Source organism: Agelaius phoeniceus, chromosome 14, assembly GCF_051311805.1.
Source record: "Agelaius phoeniceus isolate bAgePho1 chromosome 14, bAgePho1.hap1, whole genome shotgun sequence".
In the NCBI taxonomy this organism is placed as follows: domain Eukaryota; kingdom Metazoa; phylum Chordata; class Aves; order Passeriformes; family Icteridae; genus Agelaius; species Agelaius phoeniceus.
In genome coordinates this window covers 9249344-9270121 of record NC_135278.1, presented here as the reverse complement: position 1 = coordinate 9270121, position 20778 = coordinate 9249344, and the positions used below count along the sequence as shown (strand labels likewise).

Here is a 20778-nt window from a genome sequence, read left to right as displayed (position 1 = left end):
GGCTCCTAACTAGGCTGATGTTTTCAGAATGATCCCAGCATGACAGGAGATGAAAGATGCAGACTCTCTCTTTACATCATACTCTAGACCATCCTAAAATGTCCTTTTTCCATTATATTGCATAACTGCAGCTCTCTTAAAAGACACATGGATGACATAAGCTATCCCACTGCCAGGCACACACAGTGATGAATCACTCTTTTAAGGACTAACAAAAATTTTATAATGACATACTTATATATCACCCCCCCTTCCTCTGGGTCCTTTTGCATGGAAACCAAGTTTCTGACCATTTCTTACAACTGTAGGAATTTATGAAGGGTTTTAACAACTCATCACTTGAAAACCTTAAATGAAATAAGAGAGAGCAACTAAGCAACATAAGGCCTTTTATATTTTTGACCCCTGCATTCTTCCCTTGTAAGTCAGGGGTTTCCAATAAGAACAGCTGTAAGAATCCATAAAATCAATCAGAATTCAGAAATGCTAGAGTTCAGCATTATGCTTATTTACACTGTTGTTAAAGTCCCACAAGTTCTGCAGAAAAATATAGAAAGTGCATGGAAAGTAAAAGCCTCCTTTTTTCATATTAGTTATGAATCAGCAGTTGCCCAAGGAACAAAGCTAAAACCAGTCTTTCCAAGGGAAAGTGGATTTTTAAACTCAGGCTTTGCTTTCAGCTTTTCCATAAGGAAAAGCTACTGAATGTACATTTTTTATCTCTAAATACAACAGAAAGTCTCTTTTTCTCCTAAAAAGTTCTAAATATTTAGTCAGGCTAAGTTATTATTAAAGGCAATTATTGTAGTTTTTGTGGTGTCTCTGGCATTATAATGTCTGCTATTCTATGACAATTTCAAAATTTTTCATATGTCCACTCAAAAACAGATTCAAAGAGGAATGAGGAATGCAACATGATGACCGAGATGAGCAGTTCATCTTTAGTCAAGTACCTTGTTTTCTGCAAGCATCTAATGCTAAATAATTTGGGGAAAGAACATTACAGACTAACACTTCCATCAGCTTACACTGTCATACACACGTCAGCATGTGCTTTTCAATCTCTTTGATGCTGCTGTTCCAAGAGGATGCATGCAGGTTTCCTAGAACCTGGCAATTAGAACAGATTCAGCTCCATGCGTAAGCAGCGTGAGAGCAGGGATTTATGTGGCCTCACTGTACAAAGGCTTTGGGAGGGCTGTGCAGGACACTCACTCTGAAAGTGAATCAAGTTTGGGGGAAGATGAATGTCTCTACAAGGTAAATGAAGCAGCTTGTTCTGGGACTGAGATTATGTGCATTTTGTTTCTGGAAGTACACATCAGACTGTTAACTTCCATACTGGAACAGCCCTTTCCAGAGTCAATGGGCTGATCTACCAGGGAGATGCTGCAAATGAGACCTCAGGACAGCCTTGCTTTGCTCAGACAATACCTTCCTTGATGGAGTCTTAGACATCAAGACATCTATTCAGACCACTCAGTGTCTTTGTGTGGCTTATTTGCATGGCTCAGACTCTTGAGGTGATGACATTTTATCAAAGAGTGTCTTTTGAATCCATGTACATAACCACGTGTACAGAATGCAAAACAGCGACAGCTTCACTAATACATGCAGATCATTTGAACAGTGTTACTTCAGCTACTGAAGTTCATTTTCATGAAAGATTCTGACATTCTTACCTCCCAATCCATGTAGTCACACACATCTTCAAAGTTAGTGAGTAGAGACACTGAGCAGAAAAGCCGTGGCAGCTCATCCCTCGTCATTGGGGGGAAACGACTATCTTTAAGGGCACTGTTGAAGACAAAACAGAATTTCAAAGGATTTTTTTTTTTTTTAATTTCAAGGACCTAATCTGAAGAGTATAAAGGAGAAAAAAATCCTGATGAAATGATGACCAGTTTGATTACCCAGTCACCAGTGTAACATACACTCTGATCAACATTTCCAGCTTTTTCCTTCGACATTTGTTTTGGTTCTTGGCTGGCCAATAAGATGATGTTCTGAGGGTCATTCCTTCCTGAACTGGTTTTGCTACTGTGACAATCTTATTATTACAGCAGCAGAAAGCTCTTGAAAAAAAGTTACAAAAGCAATAGCTCCTCCACTTGCAACTTGTAAACCCCTTTCAAAAAGGATTAAACTTCTCAACACAAAGTGAAGGGGGAAGTTCTATAGACTGCAGTGACCAAACACTTAAAACAGTAATCAAATCGTAGAATTTAATTATTCAGTAAAAAAAAAAAAATCCAAACCAGTAGAATATTCTCTAAAAAAGACTAATATTTATGCTCATTAGCAAAGGTGAATATAAAAAGGTGAAAACATCCAAGGGCTCTACAGACCTGTAAACCTACAGGACTTGAGGTGGTTCTGCAAAGCAGATGTCATGATTAGTAACAGGGAAGCTTGCAAAGAGCTAATCCATGGATGACATACCATTCTACAGACAGACACACCTACTGGGGTAAAACCCACACTGAGGGAGCTACCTGTGCACAGGCCAGCAGGCCTGCAAACACACAGCAAGCAACATGTGAGTAACAACACTTGTAAAAACCTACTTGCATAAGTTTGGTTAAGAACCTGTTAAATTGGCAAAGGGAAGGTTAATATGAGGATGGCATCTCAATCTTTTATTCTCTTAAGCTTTGAAATATGATGTGAATACAAACATGCCCATCTCCAACAAAAACAGTGATCTGCTAACTGAGCTTTTGGAGGAGTAAAGAGAATTTAAGAGACTTACTGAAATACTACCAAGCTCTTCACCTGTCTCATTGTTTCATCTAACAATTAGATTGTTCTTAATCGTTTTACTTGGCCCAGAGCCACTGGCTGCCCCTTAGCTGATATAATCACAGCCATGGCCAAGGTGTTAGAATAATGGCTGCAGGCCTTGCACCAGAATCCACCATTTTTTATAAAGAGCAATAGAACTTCATAACAGCAGACCACATAAGGACACATGAGAAAAAAACCACAACATGTAAAGTTTAACTAAAGGAAATCATCATATGAATAACCAGAAATAGTTTCCCATCAAGAACTAATACCATAACCTGAAGAGTTAAAATAGAACCTTCGTTTTTCTGGGATGGGGGGAAGGCAAATTTTTTGTTGCAGCTATTACAAAACACAACACAGTATTGAAATTCAGACTCCAAAGTCCTTTTCTACACAGACCTGTGAAGAACTGGGGACACTAAAGAGATTTAATGCATAAGGCCTATGATATTTAACTAATGACTTCCTCTGAAGATGTATCAAAAGCAGGTAATGCTGATGGGATTTTCCAGGCTAGCTTTGAAACTGCTGGAACCAGGCAGAGTTACCATCCTCTGCTCTCTGGTGTTCAGAGCAACATCAGAGAGAACTCCTATAGCCACAGCATATCAACAATATCCCAAAATACCAATAACCTAACCCAGCTTTCAAATCCCCCCACACATGGTGGTGAAAATAAATAAACATACATATGTGAAGGGAGGACACTCAGAACACAGGGACAGCTCAAACCAAAAGTCTATCTAGCTTTAAGTCTATCTAGTAGTAGGTCCTTATCAACAGCAGTTAGCAAAATGAGAGAGTACAAGAACATGGTCACAGCAAATATCCAGGGGTACCTTCCTAGAATACTCTCCAGGAATCCAGTTATTTATAGCTTAGGTATTTTGAGTCAGAGATAGGATCACTGTACTTTAAAGCTCTTCTGAATTTTATTTTCTAAGTTCATGTATACACACTTAAAATATTTTACCCTCCCTTTTTAATAAAAAAATTATTGGAACCCCTAATCCTCTTCAAATACATTGCTACTACAGGTGTGCTTATTTGCAGATGGTTCATTTCCCTGAGGTCTCCTGCATCTCTGTCACATAACCAATCTATGTGAACACCCTACTGAGAAGCACCCAGACAGACTTTTACTTTTGCCATTCCTGTTTGGGCAAGAAAGAAAAACCAGTTTCTACAGGCAGCAGTTTAGCCCTTACCATCCAATTCACACACTCTACAAACATCTATGGGTGGAAATTCAGACCTAGGCCTCCCCTGCCATGTCACTGCACTTGCCATGTTCATCTTGGTAACCAACTCCCAGCAAGCAGAAAACAAGACAAGGCAATGCTTGCTTTCCTCAAAAGCTTGTCATTGGTCTGAACTCAGAATAAAAAAAATCACCATGTAACTGTGGGCCATCAACATTCTTATCTGCCACAGGAGAATCTGTACATATCTGTACTTTTGTAACCTTAGAATTTGATTTTAGTTTTGTTCAATGCTGTATTTTTCTGTCAATTCTTCTGTTAGAAAAATGAATGAAATCTGGCATATTAAATACCACGTTTAAAAAATATTGACTCCACAATTTTTATGTTAAACTTAGAATTAAGGGAGGGTAAGTGAAAATAATCAGCAAAAGAAGTTGGAAAAATTAGGTGGCATTCAAAACTACTTTTAAAGAAAAAGCCCAATGATTGTAAAAACATTTCCTAGGCCATCTGTTCTTTATTCCTTCATGCCCAGAAATAGATTACATATATTGCTGCTGACTAAATGGAAGTACATAGTACTGAAAAGAGGTAGTGCCAAGCAAGGGGAATTCTAGCTGGCCAATAAAAGGGCATTCATTTTTCCACATAGAGTCTGCTCCATGTAAAAAGTCAGAATTGAATCCTGTTCAAGGAAAACTATTTTTAGATACTAAATGAATGCATGCATATGCATGGCCTTTCTAGTTAAATATTTATGCAGTCCTGGATGTCCTAAGATCAAGTAATTGCTGGTTAGGAAAAAAGCCAAAACAAAGTGTTACTCAACTATCAGTTTTTCTTCAGCTGAGGCATACTATACAAATCTCAGCTTTTCTTCAAATGAAGTTTATTTGGCTATAGGGAATGTTTATCAGTAATTTCATTTTCCAAAGACCACTCCTCTTTGTATATGGGATATAGAAAAGCTTGCAAACACTTCAAAGACACTGAAAGTATAAAAAGAAAAGGGAATTGTTTGAAGTATGAGTTGCTGTGACAAACAGCACGATGATTTGGAAAAAAATATATTCCTTACATATATATGTTCCTTAAGAACATATTCCTTGTTTTCTATAAAATATCACTACAGAAGCTCTTAGAACAACCTGAAATGATAGTATGTGCAGGTGAACCAAAATGAAATACATTGTGTTCTCCATCCATAATTTCTGTAGGCTACAAAGATACCTTAAAAAGAAAAGTCAGCTTCAACCTAGGGCTCTTACATGTGATATGGCAGATGGGTTACAAACAGAAGAACACAAATTAGGGAAATAAGTAGTAGTGGAGTTTAATTACTCTGTTTAGAAATGCTTCAAAATCCTCGTGATTGAATAAAAAAGATCCTTTAAGTAAGTTTGATAACATATAAGCATTATAAATAGTAAAGAGGGATTTTGATGCAGATGAATGGTGGCATTAAATGAATTGAATTCCTAGTGTTTTACTCATTGCTATTTAACAACAAACGTTAACAGTGGAATTTCCCACTAAAGCTCTTTTTTGGGGATAGTCACATCTACAGACCTATACTGGACAGAGTTTAGATAAAACTGGATACAGTTCTGTACATTGCTGGAAATTACTTCAAAGGTTTAAACATGACACGGGAGGAGGAGATGCAAAGGAAGCTGTCAAACACTGGGCATGATGTAAGTAATACTCACTTTTATAGGAAGTGTGAATGAGGCAGAGACATTAAGTGACTCATGCAATTTAGGAGGCTTACACTGAGTCAGTGACAGAATTGAGAACAGAGTCCAAGATCCCTGATTCCTAAAAATCTACTTTTTGTGACAGCCTCTCTTTCAGTCTGCTCAGCCTATCCTGTATAAATGTAGCTCCCAAGAGCCTAATCAAACAGAACTGATAAATTTAATCCAATTTAAAAATTAATTTTCTATTACTTTTTTAGTTCAATCTATAGTAATTTTTTCTTAACCAGTTTCTGATATTGAACACAGTTAAACTAAACCACAACTTTATGGCATCTAAACAATTCTTCAAATATCATCAGTACACATATGAAAAGCAGGCTAAGGATCTTATTTTACAAACTATTACTCTCTTCTGATAAACAGTACCTTGGCACTACTTTCAGATGGTAGGGAAAAGACTTAAATCCTACCAGCTCTTTATTTACCTCAATAAATGTAACCCTGAGAGATTTTGCAATTTTTTTCAGAGCCAACTAAGCTTAGTAGAATTACATTTGAAGATGTATTTAACAAAGAAATGGCCCTTTGTCAATGAATTCAGCCCAAAGGGCCGAGATATTGTACTTCAATTAGTTCAAAACCGCCTTAAATTAATGAGTGGCAAACTCACTGGGTTTTAGGGAACAGTGAAGAAAAGACAACAGCAAGAGACACTTGGTGCCAGGGTTTCAGAACAAGAAAAAAAGACAGTATTTACTGTTCCACTTCTGAGTTACTGAGCAGTGAAGTTAGTTCAGATTTCTACTTCTTCATTCAGTAACTTCAAGAGGAAGAAATTAAGGAACACTTAAGCAGACCACCAGTATTTTCCTAATGAAAATCAGCTCTCACAGCTCGGTTTGGCAGAGACCAGAGAAAACTAACAGCTTCCAAGTCACGACATGCAATTAATTTTTAAGCCAGAAAAGCAGGGCAGAGTGTGCTCTACTGAAGAAAGTAGAAATTATTATGAATACAATCCTCCTAGCTGTCAGCATAAGCCATCAGACAGCCCAACACAACCCACAGGTCAGCCTTCCACTCACTTTTATTTATGACCAGCAGAATTTTGCCAATTTAAATGGAGATTTCAAGGACTAATTTAAACACAACATCAAATCACTTGAATGCAAGCAAAAAGCATTTATTTATATTGTTGCTCTTTTTTTGGGTCAGTCTGGAAAAATTTCCAGGAAACAAAACAACCGTGAATTACGTGTTTTTCCTGAACCCTCCCTTACATTTGGGAGACAGAATGGGAAAGAACAACATTTATATTTCCTGCACATTATGCTGCTAAGTGGCAGTCAGAGGATAAAAAAAGAAATACACATTTGTTGTGTGGCACAGAAGTACATCTCTGAAGTTCTCAGCTGATTTTATTAGCACAGTGCAGCAGGTAACACCAACAGCATTCCAGATGGGACAAATAAAATACTGATCTGGCATTCTGGCTCTTGAATCAATTTATTTATTTTTTTACTCCACCAAAGTGAAGTATGCCAGAAGGACTCTCTTCTCCCAATCTGTCTGAAATCAGACATATAACTTCAGAAGAAGGAAAAACCTGCTGCTGTACTTTACAGAGTTATTTTAGCTTTGAAAAAATACCATTCCGTTTAAGACAAATCAGAGCATGTATATAAATAAGGCATTTAGAAAAGCTCATCATAAAAGGCAACCTATGTTGGCTACATAAGACACTTAACTCACTATTTTAGACAGCCAGTGGCTCCAAAAATAAGCTGTCTGTATGTTCTCCTTATTTAATGGCTTCAAAAGTATTTTTATGTACACACATGTATTGTGGAAACCATACCCACAATTAAAAATCAAACCATACTGGTACTGCTGGTAAGTTTCTGGGCCCTTGTTTTTCCATAAAAAAGTCCACTAGTTGTATAAATCAAAAGAAGGCTTTACAGAATATTTCTAGGCATACTTAAAACGTCCAGACAAATCCTTATTTGATTTCTTATTCTGGCTACCCAGTAGAGATGCACTCCAGAGCACACAGAAGGACTGACAGGGTGTGAGATGCTGCTCCAGGACTCTGCAGTCCCTGTGAGTACCTGTAAGGACACAGAGCTCATGTGCACCTGCCCAGTGACCATGGGCTGAAGCTCCTGGGGGTTTCACTACTGCTGGTTCTTCAGCTGGGTCTGTCAGCCTTGGGTACACAGCAGATGAAAACTCCAACTCCTCACTGACTCACCATCACAACATTTCCTTTAAGAAAAGCAAGCTCACAAGCATGAAGCTCTAAAAACCAACACTCCCATAAATTCAGAGCTTTTTAGCAGAATGAAACAAATATGTTTTTTCTACTGCTCTGATAATTATCCACAGAAATATTCTATCATGCTGGATTCTTCCAAATAAACCTAGGTCATCCTTATGCCATGATGATGTTACACTGTGTGAACATGATGCCTGACATGATTTTTCTCTCTCTTTCTGCCATAAAGTATCAGGGAAACAACAAAGGCTTGTATAGATAGGTTCTTAAAGTTTAGGAAAACTCTGTGTATGTGTTGTTACGGACTTCAAGTGGAAAAGTAGGATCACAAAAGTCACAGCACTTGCAACCTGCTCCCAGCAAAAGGTTCAGTTAAAACTAAGAAGATCCACAAAGTGATATTGTAGGTTCCTGATTACATTCATAAGAGTCAAGTTTCTATGGCTTTAACTTCCTGTTTCCTGAAACCAGAAATCTTACACTATAGTGCTTCTGTGGTTCTAAAGGACTTACTGGCCTTTCAAAAGGCCAAATAAGGTAAAGACTCCATTTTTCTCACAGTTTTAGTCCTACAGTGCATGAGGTATCATTTTGCATTACTATACAATCAATACACCCTAATACATCAGAAAAAGAAAAATCTTCAGTTAGGTTAACTTCAAGACACAGCAAAGCTTCAGTAACAGCTCAGAGCTATACCCTGACAGAGGTGTGCTAAATCCAACATCTTCCCATCACACAGGGCAGTGAGAGAGGGACAGCTTGGAGCACACAACAGCCCAGAGTGAGCAGTTACTGTGCACTTGCCTAGCTGGAGGTGGAGAGCTGCAGCTGCTTGTTCCATCCACTCCATCCTGCAGGAACACATGAGGCAGTTTGGGACATCCACCACCCCACAGCTGCCTGCACTGGGAATTGCCCAGCACAGACCCCAAACATCTGACTACAAGGGAACATTAGGTCAGCAGCTCTACACACGAGTTTCTTCATTGGGGGCAGCTTCTTTTCTGCCTTTTCCTGTATTGTCCCTCACCTGTCCCTGCATCCTGCTGGGATAAATGACAATGGAATTCAAAAATGCGTGACAGTTTGTGTCAAACATTCAAGAAGCTGAAAGGTTTCAATTTCCACAGAAATGTCTTGGTTTGCTACATAAAAACTAAATCCACAGCACTTCAAACGTTCTCCCAGTATAACACAGTAGGCTTGTCACAGTGATTCCAGACGCTTGTTTAAAAACTGAGCAACAAAACTGACCAGGGTTTGGTGTGTAGGCTTTTGTTTGGTGAATACATGATAACAGACTAGTCAGAAAACCTTAATTGAGCTCCAACTGGACTAAATTATAATGTCACTAAAAGGCTTTCCAGCAGATGGCAAAGTTTAGATAATGAACAAAAATGAACTGCTCAATTACACTTAGAGCCACGCAGCTTGAGCAACATAAAGCACTCAAATCTCTAGGAACATAAAAAGAAATCTCTAGAATTCTTTATATCTCCAGCACATCTCTCAATATTGACATAAGATCATTATTTTACAACAAAACAGATACTGAAGTCAAGACAAAAATCTTTGAGGCCACATAATAGCTGAGTTCAACTCTCATTTAAGCAATTCACAAAATATTGCTCGCCCTCTAAAGCTGCATTCAAGCCATAATTTTATAAAAGAACAAATTAATGAGGTATTTTTAATTTATTATGAACTTTGAAAAGACCTCATCTTAAGTACATACAGAAAAACATTTCTAAATGTGTCACAATGTAGTTATATATAAATACAGAAAGATAATATAAACATTTACATCTTCAAATTCCTGCAGCTTGTAAAAGAAAGGGTCTCTTTAAATTATGCTGCTGAAATTCTAGAACAAAAGATTAGTTCATTTTCTCAACATTTCTTCTGTCACCAGAAGCACTGTATTTTTATATAAAAATATGATAGTTGAATCTTTATTGCTCAGTTTCAGTATACTGTTTGCCACAAACACTGGCAAGTTGTTTCTATCAGGACTCTGAAATCACAGTGGACAAATTAAATATATATAATCAGGTTCAATATAAGGAAAGCAAAAGGTATGGTAGATTATGCAGTAAATCAATGCAGAAAGACAAATACTGCAGAATCACAGAATAGCTCTGGAAGAGACCTTAAAGATCATTTAATTCCAACCCCCTGTTGTGAGCAGGGACATCTTCCACCAGACCAGGTTGTTCAATCATATTTTCTTACATGAGGTCCTGTAGTAAATGGTTCATAGGAAAAGCTTAAGACGAGAAAGTATGCTGAAATATGAAGGCATTAGCAAATATATTCTGAGAAATAAAAAGTGACAGGATCCAGCCTTGAAATTCTTCAACAAACACATAAACTGAGAGTAACCCAAGGTCCACACTGCCTACAGACTGGAATATGACCACTCAAAATACAGAACACAGAATAATATCCTGGCTTGTTTCCCAAGATGTGTTCCATCAGTATCACAACTCAACTTGGATTGTGTTCAAACCAACTGGTTTTTAGCTAAACAATCTCTTACACATCCTGCAAGTACATCTGCAGAGGGATGCAGATCTGAGTGTTGTCAGTGTAGAGGATGATAAATGAGCTCATAGCATCTTACTAATTCTGTGTTTTTATAAATAAAGTAAAAGATAAGCACAAGATGAGTCCCTTGTGGCACATCACATGTAACAAGACTGCAGGGAAAGAAATGGTCTCTCCTTACTTCATGAGACTTTTGGTTTCTAGGCATTTGCTCCCACTATCATGATGCTACTCTAGAATGCAGCCATCAGAACTGCTGCATCAACAGAATTCAATCCCTGTTTAAGGCAACAAAAAAGGCTTTTTTCTGTTCATTTTGTACGTGTGCAGGTTTTTATTTCATATATGAATCTCATTAGCAGATCAAGCTATGAATAGAGTATGTTTCAGATACATAAACACATTCTATATATCTGGAAGCTTTGCATCCTGCATCTCCTTCCCTCTACCTTCCACACACAAAGAAGTTGCCTGTAAGCCATCTTCTTGTTCTCCTTTTAGCAACTCTGCCACTTCTCTCTCACTCATGAGAGTGGGTCACGATTTCATCCTTTTATTCCTTCCAGATTCCTGTCACAATTCTGCCTACTTGGGGTGGCACGTTCTGTACCACCTGCAACCTACTCAGCTTACAGAACTGCCTGGATGGGGCACTCACAAACCCCTCTTATCTAAGGTCAAGATGCCCAAGCAACAGAATGCTTGCAAGCTCAGCTAAACAGTACACTCAGTTCCAAGTCTGCCAGCTGCCACTCTGTATATGTTTTTCACTCTAAACCAAGTTTTGAGTAGCAAATAAAAACAGCCAAAGTGGAATTATAAAGAAGTTCTGAAATAAAGGCAAAGGTCCAGGTTAGGCTACATTTGTCTGTAGCCTCAGAAACTCAAGTATTCAAGGAATGCATTTAAATCACATTTTCTTAGAGAAACTACTACAGGCCAAATTCTTCTGCCTTGAAAGTAGTAGAGTTTTACTGCAGTAAAGCCTAAACCAGGAAAGGATTGTTCTGTCCATGTGTCCATTCAGCTTTTAACTACCATGAACATCTTGCATTGCCACATATGTTTAACTACAGGACTTGTACCAAGACCAGCTGAAGCCCAACTATTCAATGTTAAATGAGGATACAGTGGGGACACACAAAATATTGGTTTAGTCATAATCATACCATCAGAGATACAATTCAACACATCTATCTAAAGTGGCTAATATTTAAATGGAAATAGATTATCACCTTTTTAAAAAGTGACTCATGAAATGTTTCATCTCCTGAATGTCAGGAATGCTTTAGTCAAACACAGACTTGTGAAATCATATGTAACAGCACTTGGAAATTCACATTTTTGGGAAAAAAAAAAAAAAAAGAAAAAAAGAACATACATTGTAGACTTCTACAAACCTGAAGAGGGTTTTCTGAGCAACAAACCAGAAAGCCACCCTTTCAGTGATTGAAAAAGCTGAGCACACAAAGAGGGGTGGCTCTGGCAAACGAGGCTGCATGCAGTGCAGAGACCTCCACAGACAAAGCACAGCTGCTGCTCTTTGCAATGAGGGATTAGCAGTCTAGGTCAAAGGAAAAAAGCCTCTCTGTAGCTAAGTGAGCAAACTGCAGAATGCATCCTCAGCACAGATGAGAAAGGGCCAGCTAACCAGCTTGCAAATCGTGCAGAAGTTTCTGGAACAGAAACAAAACCAGCATCAATTTCTTGACAGAGCATGTAAAATATTTCTGGTGAAAAGCAGTGATGCCCTGCTGTAGAACCAAGGTTACAATGACCTCTCAATTACTTTAAAATTACATTTCTCCTTTTCCTCTTTGTGTTCACTTATATAACAAGCATTTTTTCTTCATGGCCAAACGAACACATTACATGTGGGGCTTTAACAACAATACCTGGAAGTAACTGCCTAGAGATAACACAAGCAGCTCTTTTAACTCTAATTCAGTAAGAACTGAAGCTATTAAATGTGTACACATATGCACACAGAACATTTTTTTTTCATACAGACATATCTCTTTCAACATTTGTACAATTGAGTCATATTATATTTTGGCTTTACACTGACACTTCAGTTAAATGGGATGTAAGCCAATATTTGAAGAAAATACTTGCTTAACCTTTTGTTACATACTAAATAATTTTTATTCTACATTATTACTTAAGCAACATTAAATGAAAGAAATTAAGAGTCTCCTGAAGTAAGAAATACCATTTGCATGTACCAGTGTGAATGTATTTCTAATCTGCTTTTATTTATTAGTAAAGCACTGAGAATGTTACTCACAATTAGGCTGGTATCTAAAGTAGCAAACTAATTGCATGTGACAAGAAGTTTGACACCTATTTCAGTTTGTGGTATTATAGAAGTCATACAATTATGTGAACTAGAAGTACCAGAAAGCTGTACTTTTCAAAAAAAAAAAAAAAAAAAAACCAGGAGCTTTTCTTCTTTTCCCCTGTAGAATCAGAACTAAGGGAATTCCAATGAACTGAAAAATACAGTAAAAATAAAAAGTCACCATTCCTTGCTGACAGAAGTTTGCAATACCTGATTTAATATACAGACTTAAACCACAACTGTGGGAATTTCCAGGATCACAAAGGGCTCTTTCACTGAAGCTGGGGGTGCAGCTTCTGACAAATGAGAAGTTCCCAGGAGCTGCACCCAGGCTCAGCAGAGCATTTCTTAACATCTGCACCAGTTCCCCAAGTTCTTGTGGGAGTTATTTATATACTGTACTTCTCCAACCTGAGAGACTGCTTGCCTGACAACTGACCCTTTAATGCAAGTAATCTGCACTAAGAAATAAAGATTATAGCATTGCACTGGAACAGGGAACCTAAATTTAAGCATGTGAGCTGACACTTTGTAGCCTACGTATTATATTTACGACACAGGCACATGTCACCATTCCCCCACAGAAAATATCCTTGCCTGAAGAACTGAGTGTTACCAGTCCTACAGAAATTTGTACTGATGGCCAAAAAAAGCTCTTCTCCACCACGATCAAAAGCTATTCTCCACATGTAAATTATAAGTATATTTAGAAAAGTTTTAATTAAAAGTCTTGAAAACTCAAAGGTAGGAATCTTTGAGATTAGAAATATTTTTTGGTTATACCACAAATATTCCTAGGTAATGGTTTATTTACATACTCTCACAGCATTTGATGCTTTGTGAACTGCATCAACACACAGTTATTTACAGAGCTAAAAAAATAAACAAAGTACATTCAGTTTGTTTCTAAAATAGAGGCTATCACAAATATACACTCATTTAGAGTGTATATAGCCCTCCATACACTTTTCTAAGGAGTACAGTTGAAAATGGCAGAATCTGAAAAGTGCCTCTGCAATCCAAAGAAAGAGACAAACCTGGAGTGCTTCTGTTCCTAATATTATATTTTTTAATTAATGTTAGAAAAGAAAAACCTGGTTATTTTCAGGTAAGTATATATACCCCTACAATGAACTGGAGTAAAACTCCAGTCACTTGTAACCTCTGAAGTTCAAGAAGCCTTTCAAGACTTTCCTGTGTGTTGTTTCTCCCTCCCCACTCTGTGGTCACTTGCTCACAAATACACACATGATAGAAGTTGAAACAGTGCAGTCATTGGGCCTCTAAGACTTTAGGACTACCTCAGAAATGTGCTTAACTTCAGATGTCTTCAGACATTCTTCAGCATTTATATGGCTGCCTGTAGACTTCCAAGCAGTGGATAGGCTATTTCTTCTTCTTCCAAGAGCTTTTCCTCCATCTTAACTGCACAGCTCTTGTAAAGGACATAACTTCTTTCTTCCTGGTGTCAACAGGAACAAATTTTAGAAACAGGTATCTGTCAGTACTATTTAAAAATTCCAGAAAACACTGCTACAGTTTACAAGAGCATTTTAACTCTCATTACTCTGGTCTATGGAAAATGGTAAAAAACAATTTCAAAAGCTTCAACACCTTTGTGTCAAAGTGAACAGGGATAACAAGGGCTTTTGGAGCCCAGTTCCCCACACCCAGTTTGTGCTATTTCTTCTTTATAGTCTTAAAAGGAAGCATCAGAAAACACCTAAATGGAGGAGGTGCTGACAGACTGAAAACTTTAATAGAGACTCCTTTCCCACAGCGCCTCCCACACAAAGCTGCAGAGCTTAAAGATTTTAACAGCTTGTAAGCATGAGACAATTCTTTTTCCTGTGACCTTGCCTAATCTCTGCTAACTGGTATTGAAACATCAGATTTCAGTAAAAAACAGTTCCTTGAGCCCAAGTGTACTTCTACTGGGCAAGCTATGGAATATACCACAGCTGCACCTCAATTCCCAGAGTCCTACTTGGGATGTCTCATATTTATTACATATAAGCACTGGCCAGTCTGTGCAGTGGGGTGTTTCACTACCCTCACTAGACAGTTGTGGAAAACACACCTTGCTCTATTTTAAAAAATTAACAACTGCTGAGCTGAGAACAGACAGAGGAAAAACTCACCCACAAGCAGGTAACTTCTATGCCAACTTTTTCCATTCTGTCCTTTTTCCAAATAGACAAATCCTTTCTTTGCAATGTTAGTGCTCTGAGACACACTCCACCTATGCCTGTGCCTGCTGTGAGCACAGTCCTATCCTGTGTTCTGCAGCACTGGCCCACAGCTCAGCACACCTCTGCAGCACTTCAGAAATCACTAAGTCACCAAGAGTCTCAAAAGACAGCAAATGTCATTATAGAAGATTTTTAGGCAATGTTTGATGATGCTCCCCTTAAGACTACCATATAAAGAGATTAAAAAGTTGACTAAAACCCATGAAAGTACCAACAACTACCTGCACTAGTAAAGGAAAAGTAAGTCATGGCACTATAGAGCTTTCCTAGGAAAGCCAGGGTGGCCAGTTCCCCTACCTCCACCCTCCCTCCCTAACACTTCTGTCAAGTAATATCCAAAGACAAATAAATATCTGACTTAGAACCAAACTAGTGTTTCAACTCAACAAGAACTCTGTCTTTGAACTTACAGGGCATACATCATTTTGTTCACATAATAGGAGACTGTGTGGGAAGAACATGAAATGCAAGATCATCATGGGAAAGACTGGAGTCACAAATGAGATGGCTCCTCCCTGAAACCCATCTGGAAAGTCTGAGTAACTGCTGGGTAGCACAGTTCAATCAAATTCCAGCAACATCTGATTTATTCCAAATACCACAAGTGACATTAACTAATGAAAGTTATCTTGCTTGAGCATGTCTTTTTCTAAGCATGCATTTTATAAAAGTACATTTTTGAAACTCCCAATTTTTAATGCATGTCTTTTAAATAAGAAGATGAAATAAGTATTTCAAATATGGCCATTTCCTTAGTTACACCAAATTCTACTGCTGAGACCTCAAACTTATGTCTGTCTCAGCAAAACTCCCTCTAAATTTCATTGAGCCATTTTATACAGATACAGCAATTCTGTAGTAATTTTTAATTATAAAATGTGTTTTTCCTTGATTTTCACATACCTTTCATAAACAGTCAACTCCAAGAGTAAGTTCACTCTACAAAACACAGTAATGCATTCTCCTGTGCTGAAGCATTTATATTCTATAACTCAGTTTTCCCAGCAAAACAGTAAAATGGTTATCAATATTTGATAACCCTGGTTCTATTGAAAAAGCTTTGGGAGAGCATCATTATGCTCTCCTCCTTTCATAAAGATAATAATCTAAGGACTGTCCTTCCATTTGTGGCATTTTCCTTTGCTTTCTTTCAAGCAGTGTTGCTAAGGAAACAGACTCATCTACCATTAGGTCCAAGGGTCTAGCAAGGTTTTTCTCAGGAATAATACAGTAACAATTACAAAACCAGGGTTTTTAGTTTTGTTTTGCTTGTTTGTTTTTAAATAAATAAAAAAATTAAGGCAGAATTATTGCATTCTCAATGCATGCAATATGCAAAAACCATGTATTCCCTAGGGCATGCTCCTCTCTTCTAAACAAGATTTTCCTTCCTAACAAAATAAGGAGAAGCATTTAACCCATCATTAAAACAAAAATTTGGGGGTTTTTTCCACTTAAAGAGGCAGTATGGTATTCAGCTTTGCCCTTTGAGAGAAGGCAGCAAACAGCTCTGTTAAACAACAGATCCCTGCAGTAACAACCTGGCACTGTGTGCACAAAATCATTACAGACCTATTTACTGAACTGACTCACACAGAGTAACTAAGTCTGGCTCAATAAATTCAGATTTATATACTTCATTTGGACTTTCTGTTATTGTGGGTTTACAGCACAAGCCATTTTACTAATAAACATATATTCCACTAGAACAGATCTTAGGATTTATCCAAATTAAAGTGCTTGTTATTTGTAAAGTCAGTGTCTACAAGCAGACTCAAAGCAACCAGCTTTTATTGGCTTGGATAAAATTTAGAAATATGAACAGCTCCAAGTTTCAGTAAAACCTCATCTATATACAGATGATATGGCAGGCAAATCCATGAGCCAGTACAAAATGTCTATGTGCTAAAATAATTTTGCCTCAGTTTCAACAGAGGTAATCAGTAAAACTTCAAGATCACAGTGCTAATACCTCAATTTTATATTTTAACAAAAGCATTTTTGAAAACAAAAAGGAGTTCTAAGATACAACATTATTAATACCTCTGGAGGGCAACACCATGATAAATTACACATATCTATATACATCTTCTAATTTGTAAAGTGAAGTTGAATGCTGAACTGCCTTAATATTCTTCAGCCCAGTTCTGACTCAGAACACACATGTGCTATATATTATATGTTATATATGAATATATACGTGTATGTAATAAATATGTTCAGTACTTATATATTTCCAAATGGCTTTCCAACACAGCTTTGGCTCAGATATCTCTTTCTTTTTCTAAGGAGTTCTGGTGATATGAAATTGTTACAAAGTGATGAGAAGAAACCCCTCCCTCTGCTGCTGCCTGGCAGGTGAGCAGAACCTGCCTTATACTGGGCACTGGGTGATGCCCACGTCACAGCAACATTGTCAACCACCAACCCAGGGGGACCCAAATTAGCAGAACAGCAGTCCTGCAACCTCTTCAGCATTCTTGAACTCTCCTTAGGCCAGGGAGCCCCCATCCTTGGTCTGAGGGAAAAGCACTCAGTACACCCTTTTAAGTGTCATTTGGCACCCCACTTCCTACCTCCCCAGGAATGCAGGATGTTCTGAAATCACTCCTACAGAACCTTGTAATTCAGTAAGGGAATGTGATGGTGTAACTGAGAGTTGCTTATACTGGAGATGTTTAGCCTGAAGAGGCTCAGGGGAGACTTTACTGCTCTCTACCTGCAAGGGGGCTGGAGCAGGTGGGGTCAGCCTCTTCTCCCAAACAGCAAGTGACGGGACAAGAAAAAATGGCCTCAAGTTGCACCAGGCATTATTCAGACTGGCTATTAGGAAGCATTTTTTTCACCAAAAGGGTTGTCAAGTATAGAAACAGGCTGCCCAAACAAGTGGTGGAGTCCCCAACCCTAAAGGGATTTAGAAGCCATGTTGGCACTTGGAGACACGTTGGAGTGGTGGCGTGGTAGTGCTGAGTTAATGGACTTGGTGACCTTAAAGGTGCTTTCCAATGTAAACAATTCTATGATTCAATGTGACAGATGAATATCTGAGGAGTCCCAGCTGACAGCATGTAGGGCATTTTTATTCTTAAAACTTAGTGGATTTTATAGGTTGAACCCCCCTAAAAATGTTACCCTTCATGACTGCAACTTGCTGTAAAGCAGGAGGTGGGAGTTACTCATTGCAGAGGGTTATTGCCACTGGCCTCTCACACCCCTCTGTGGTACACAGTCTGTTCACTCAATTGGACACAGAATCATGTCAGCACATATGGCCCCAACTTTTCTCACTTGGAGATCTGTGCTCTCTACCTCAGTTAAGGCAACCCTGAGAACTCAGAGGAGACCAGCAGGCACCTGCTTTTCACAGGCACATACACATACAAATGGAAAGGAAGCTCCCTGACTTTATAAACAATATTGAACATAGAAGAACAGCATAACCCTGGTGTGTGCAGGTTGTCATGAACCTACACTGCTCTCTGCAGAGTTTAATTACAAGTGTGATGATGTAAGCTTCATCTCACAATTATCAGGCATTTTTCAACTGGTGGCCACCAGACAGTGTATTAACAGAATTTTAAAAAGCCAACTTCAGCAGTGGTAAAGTATAAATCAAAGTCAAAAGCAAGACAGCCTGCAAAGTATTATCAGTGGGCAACACAGAAGCAACAATATGCTCTCAAATATTACATGAGATGTTATTTGGACAAATTATTTCTATCTATAACTCCTGTCAACAATGAAGGCCACAACAACTGTAAAAACATGTAATTCCCCCAACTCTGCAGTTCAAAAAATTGCAGTCAGATGAATGAGTATGCTTTGCCCTGGATCAATGGTAATGACTACCTACACCCACAGCAACACTGCTTGGCAGTAAAGGTTTTGGGAAGTTAGCACTGCCCTGTGGGACTGATTACAGGGTTAGAGTAGTAAACTCAACTAAATACATGAAGGAAGTTGTCCTGTCTGTACAAAAACTTGTCACTAGTTTTTAGCAAGTACAGCCAGCATCAATCTTAATGTGATCAGTTATTAAGTATTTTTCAATTTCACCCCTTAAATTAGCTGGCTGTAGCTGTACTGCTATATTTTACAGTTGGATGGTAAAATCTGGACTAGGAAGAAAGGGTTAGTGTTTTTGACAGAGAGAGCAGGCAGTATTGCAACAACAAGGACTGACTCTTGACATGGCTGACAGGGACAGAGCAGTACTTGACACCAGCAGTAGCCAAATCCTCATATGGATGTACACCCAAATTCACTTATGAGAAAGTTGGGTCATAGGTTTCATCTCCTTCCATCTTGTGCTTCTCATCCCCAGCTTCTCTTTGTTTTCTTTTGTTGATCACCACATCTAAGCTGAGTGTCAGCAGTCCCGTTTCCCTCAGGTGGAGTGGTAAATAGAACACACAACAAAATCTGATTACATCATCCAGTCAGTAGAGACAGGTCTATGCTAGTTAAAGGAAGGAGGGTTAAACCCAGTTTTCACCCATTAGGTTAATACACTTAAGCCTTGGAGTCCTCCAATGTCTCTTCACTACTTTCTTCTGGGACAGCAGACTCTGCCCTGTGACATCTTCCTTCACCTGCCTGTTCTCTACTACCTCCCTCCCCAGATACATATTCTAGCCTTTATGGGCTAAACCAACACAGAGATAAAAATTTATGCACCTATACTTTTACATCCAATAGGCATAAAATATTATGTCAAATTCTATGAAATAGATTAAAAACTAAAACTAAAATACAGAACTGAAACCATTTTGTTCAATATCTCAAGTTTCTAAAACCAGGAGTTTAAAACTTCAGTGTCAAAACCTAAGACTTACTGCTGTACAGAATACATGAAAAAGTAATTTATCAACCTGTTATGAAATTCTGTGGTAACCTGCTTCCAAGTTCAGAGTATTTTCTTGAAGGAGCTGTAAAACATAAGGTATTTTTCATAATCTGGGTTGGTTTATTTTTATGCATTCAGGTGGGATAATCAATTTAACACATTCAGTCTAAAGGACTATTGTAGCCATGGTAAAATTTCTTCATTCTAAAATGTAATATGCAACATTGTAGAACATTTGGACATGGTTTATCTCCTAGTAAAATGAAATACAAATCACCAAGTCTGAATCTCTCTCTCCATAAAGTTCTGTAGAAGATTTTAATAATACACATCCTTTCCCCTGTGTTTCACTGATATGACTGCAAAGAAAATTGAATTTAACATGTAGACTTTATAAGGAATGCAGTAATAGTTTTTTTAACTATGGGTATTCTCATCCCTCCTCAGAACTTAGGCAGATGCATCCAATTAACGATGAATCATTCCACATAAATTTCCTGTTTAGAACATACTGGCAATATCAGCACAACAACCTACAGAGCTCAAAATGGTCACAGATGACCACCATTTTTGATTTCAGACCCAAAAAAGTGAACGGTGGGGGTGTCCCAAGAAACAAATTGTTCACTCCAGATTCCTAGATGAACTATCATTATGCTGCTTCAAAGGAACTACACTACTGTATGCAGATAGAGATGTGTATGCTACCACTGGATATGATATACAGCCAGAGATCACTAGAAATAACAAAATTTATTTACTGTGATCCTAAGGACTATGCAACATATTTGCAATAAAATTATGTGTGAAGGGAAT

The 20778-nt window shown here is 38.1% G+C and overlaps 1 protein-coding gene across 4 annotated transcripts in view; it reads right to left on the bottom strand.

The window, feature by feature from the left end:
- Window positions 1-20778, bottom strand: part of AMMECR1 (AMMECR nuclear protein 1) — a 96088-nt gene that overhangs the window by 14221 nt on the left and 61089 nt on the right. For all 4 annotated transcript variants that reach the window (XR_013184219.1, XR_013184218.1, XM_054641199.2 and 1 more), the window contains exon 4: window positions 1683-1797. Coding sequence is in view for 2 of the 4 variants with exons in the window: in XM_054641199.2 (XP_054497174.1) it covers window positions 1683-1797 (115 nt within the window). In the remaining 2 variants the exon portion in view is untranslated. The remainder of the gene's footprint in view (window positions 1-1682; window positions 1798-20778) is intronic.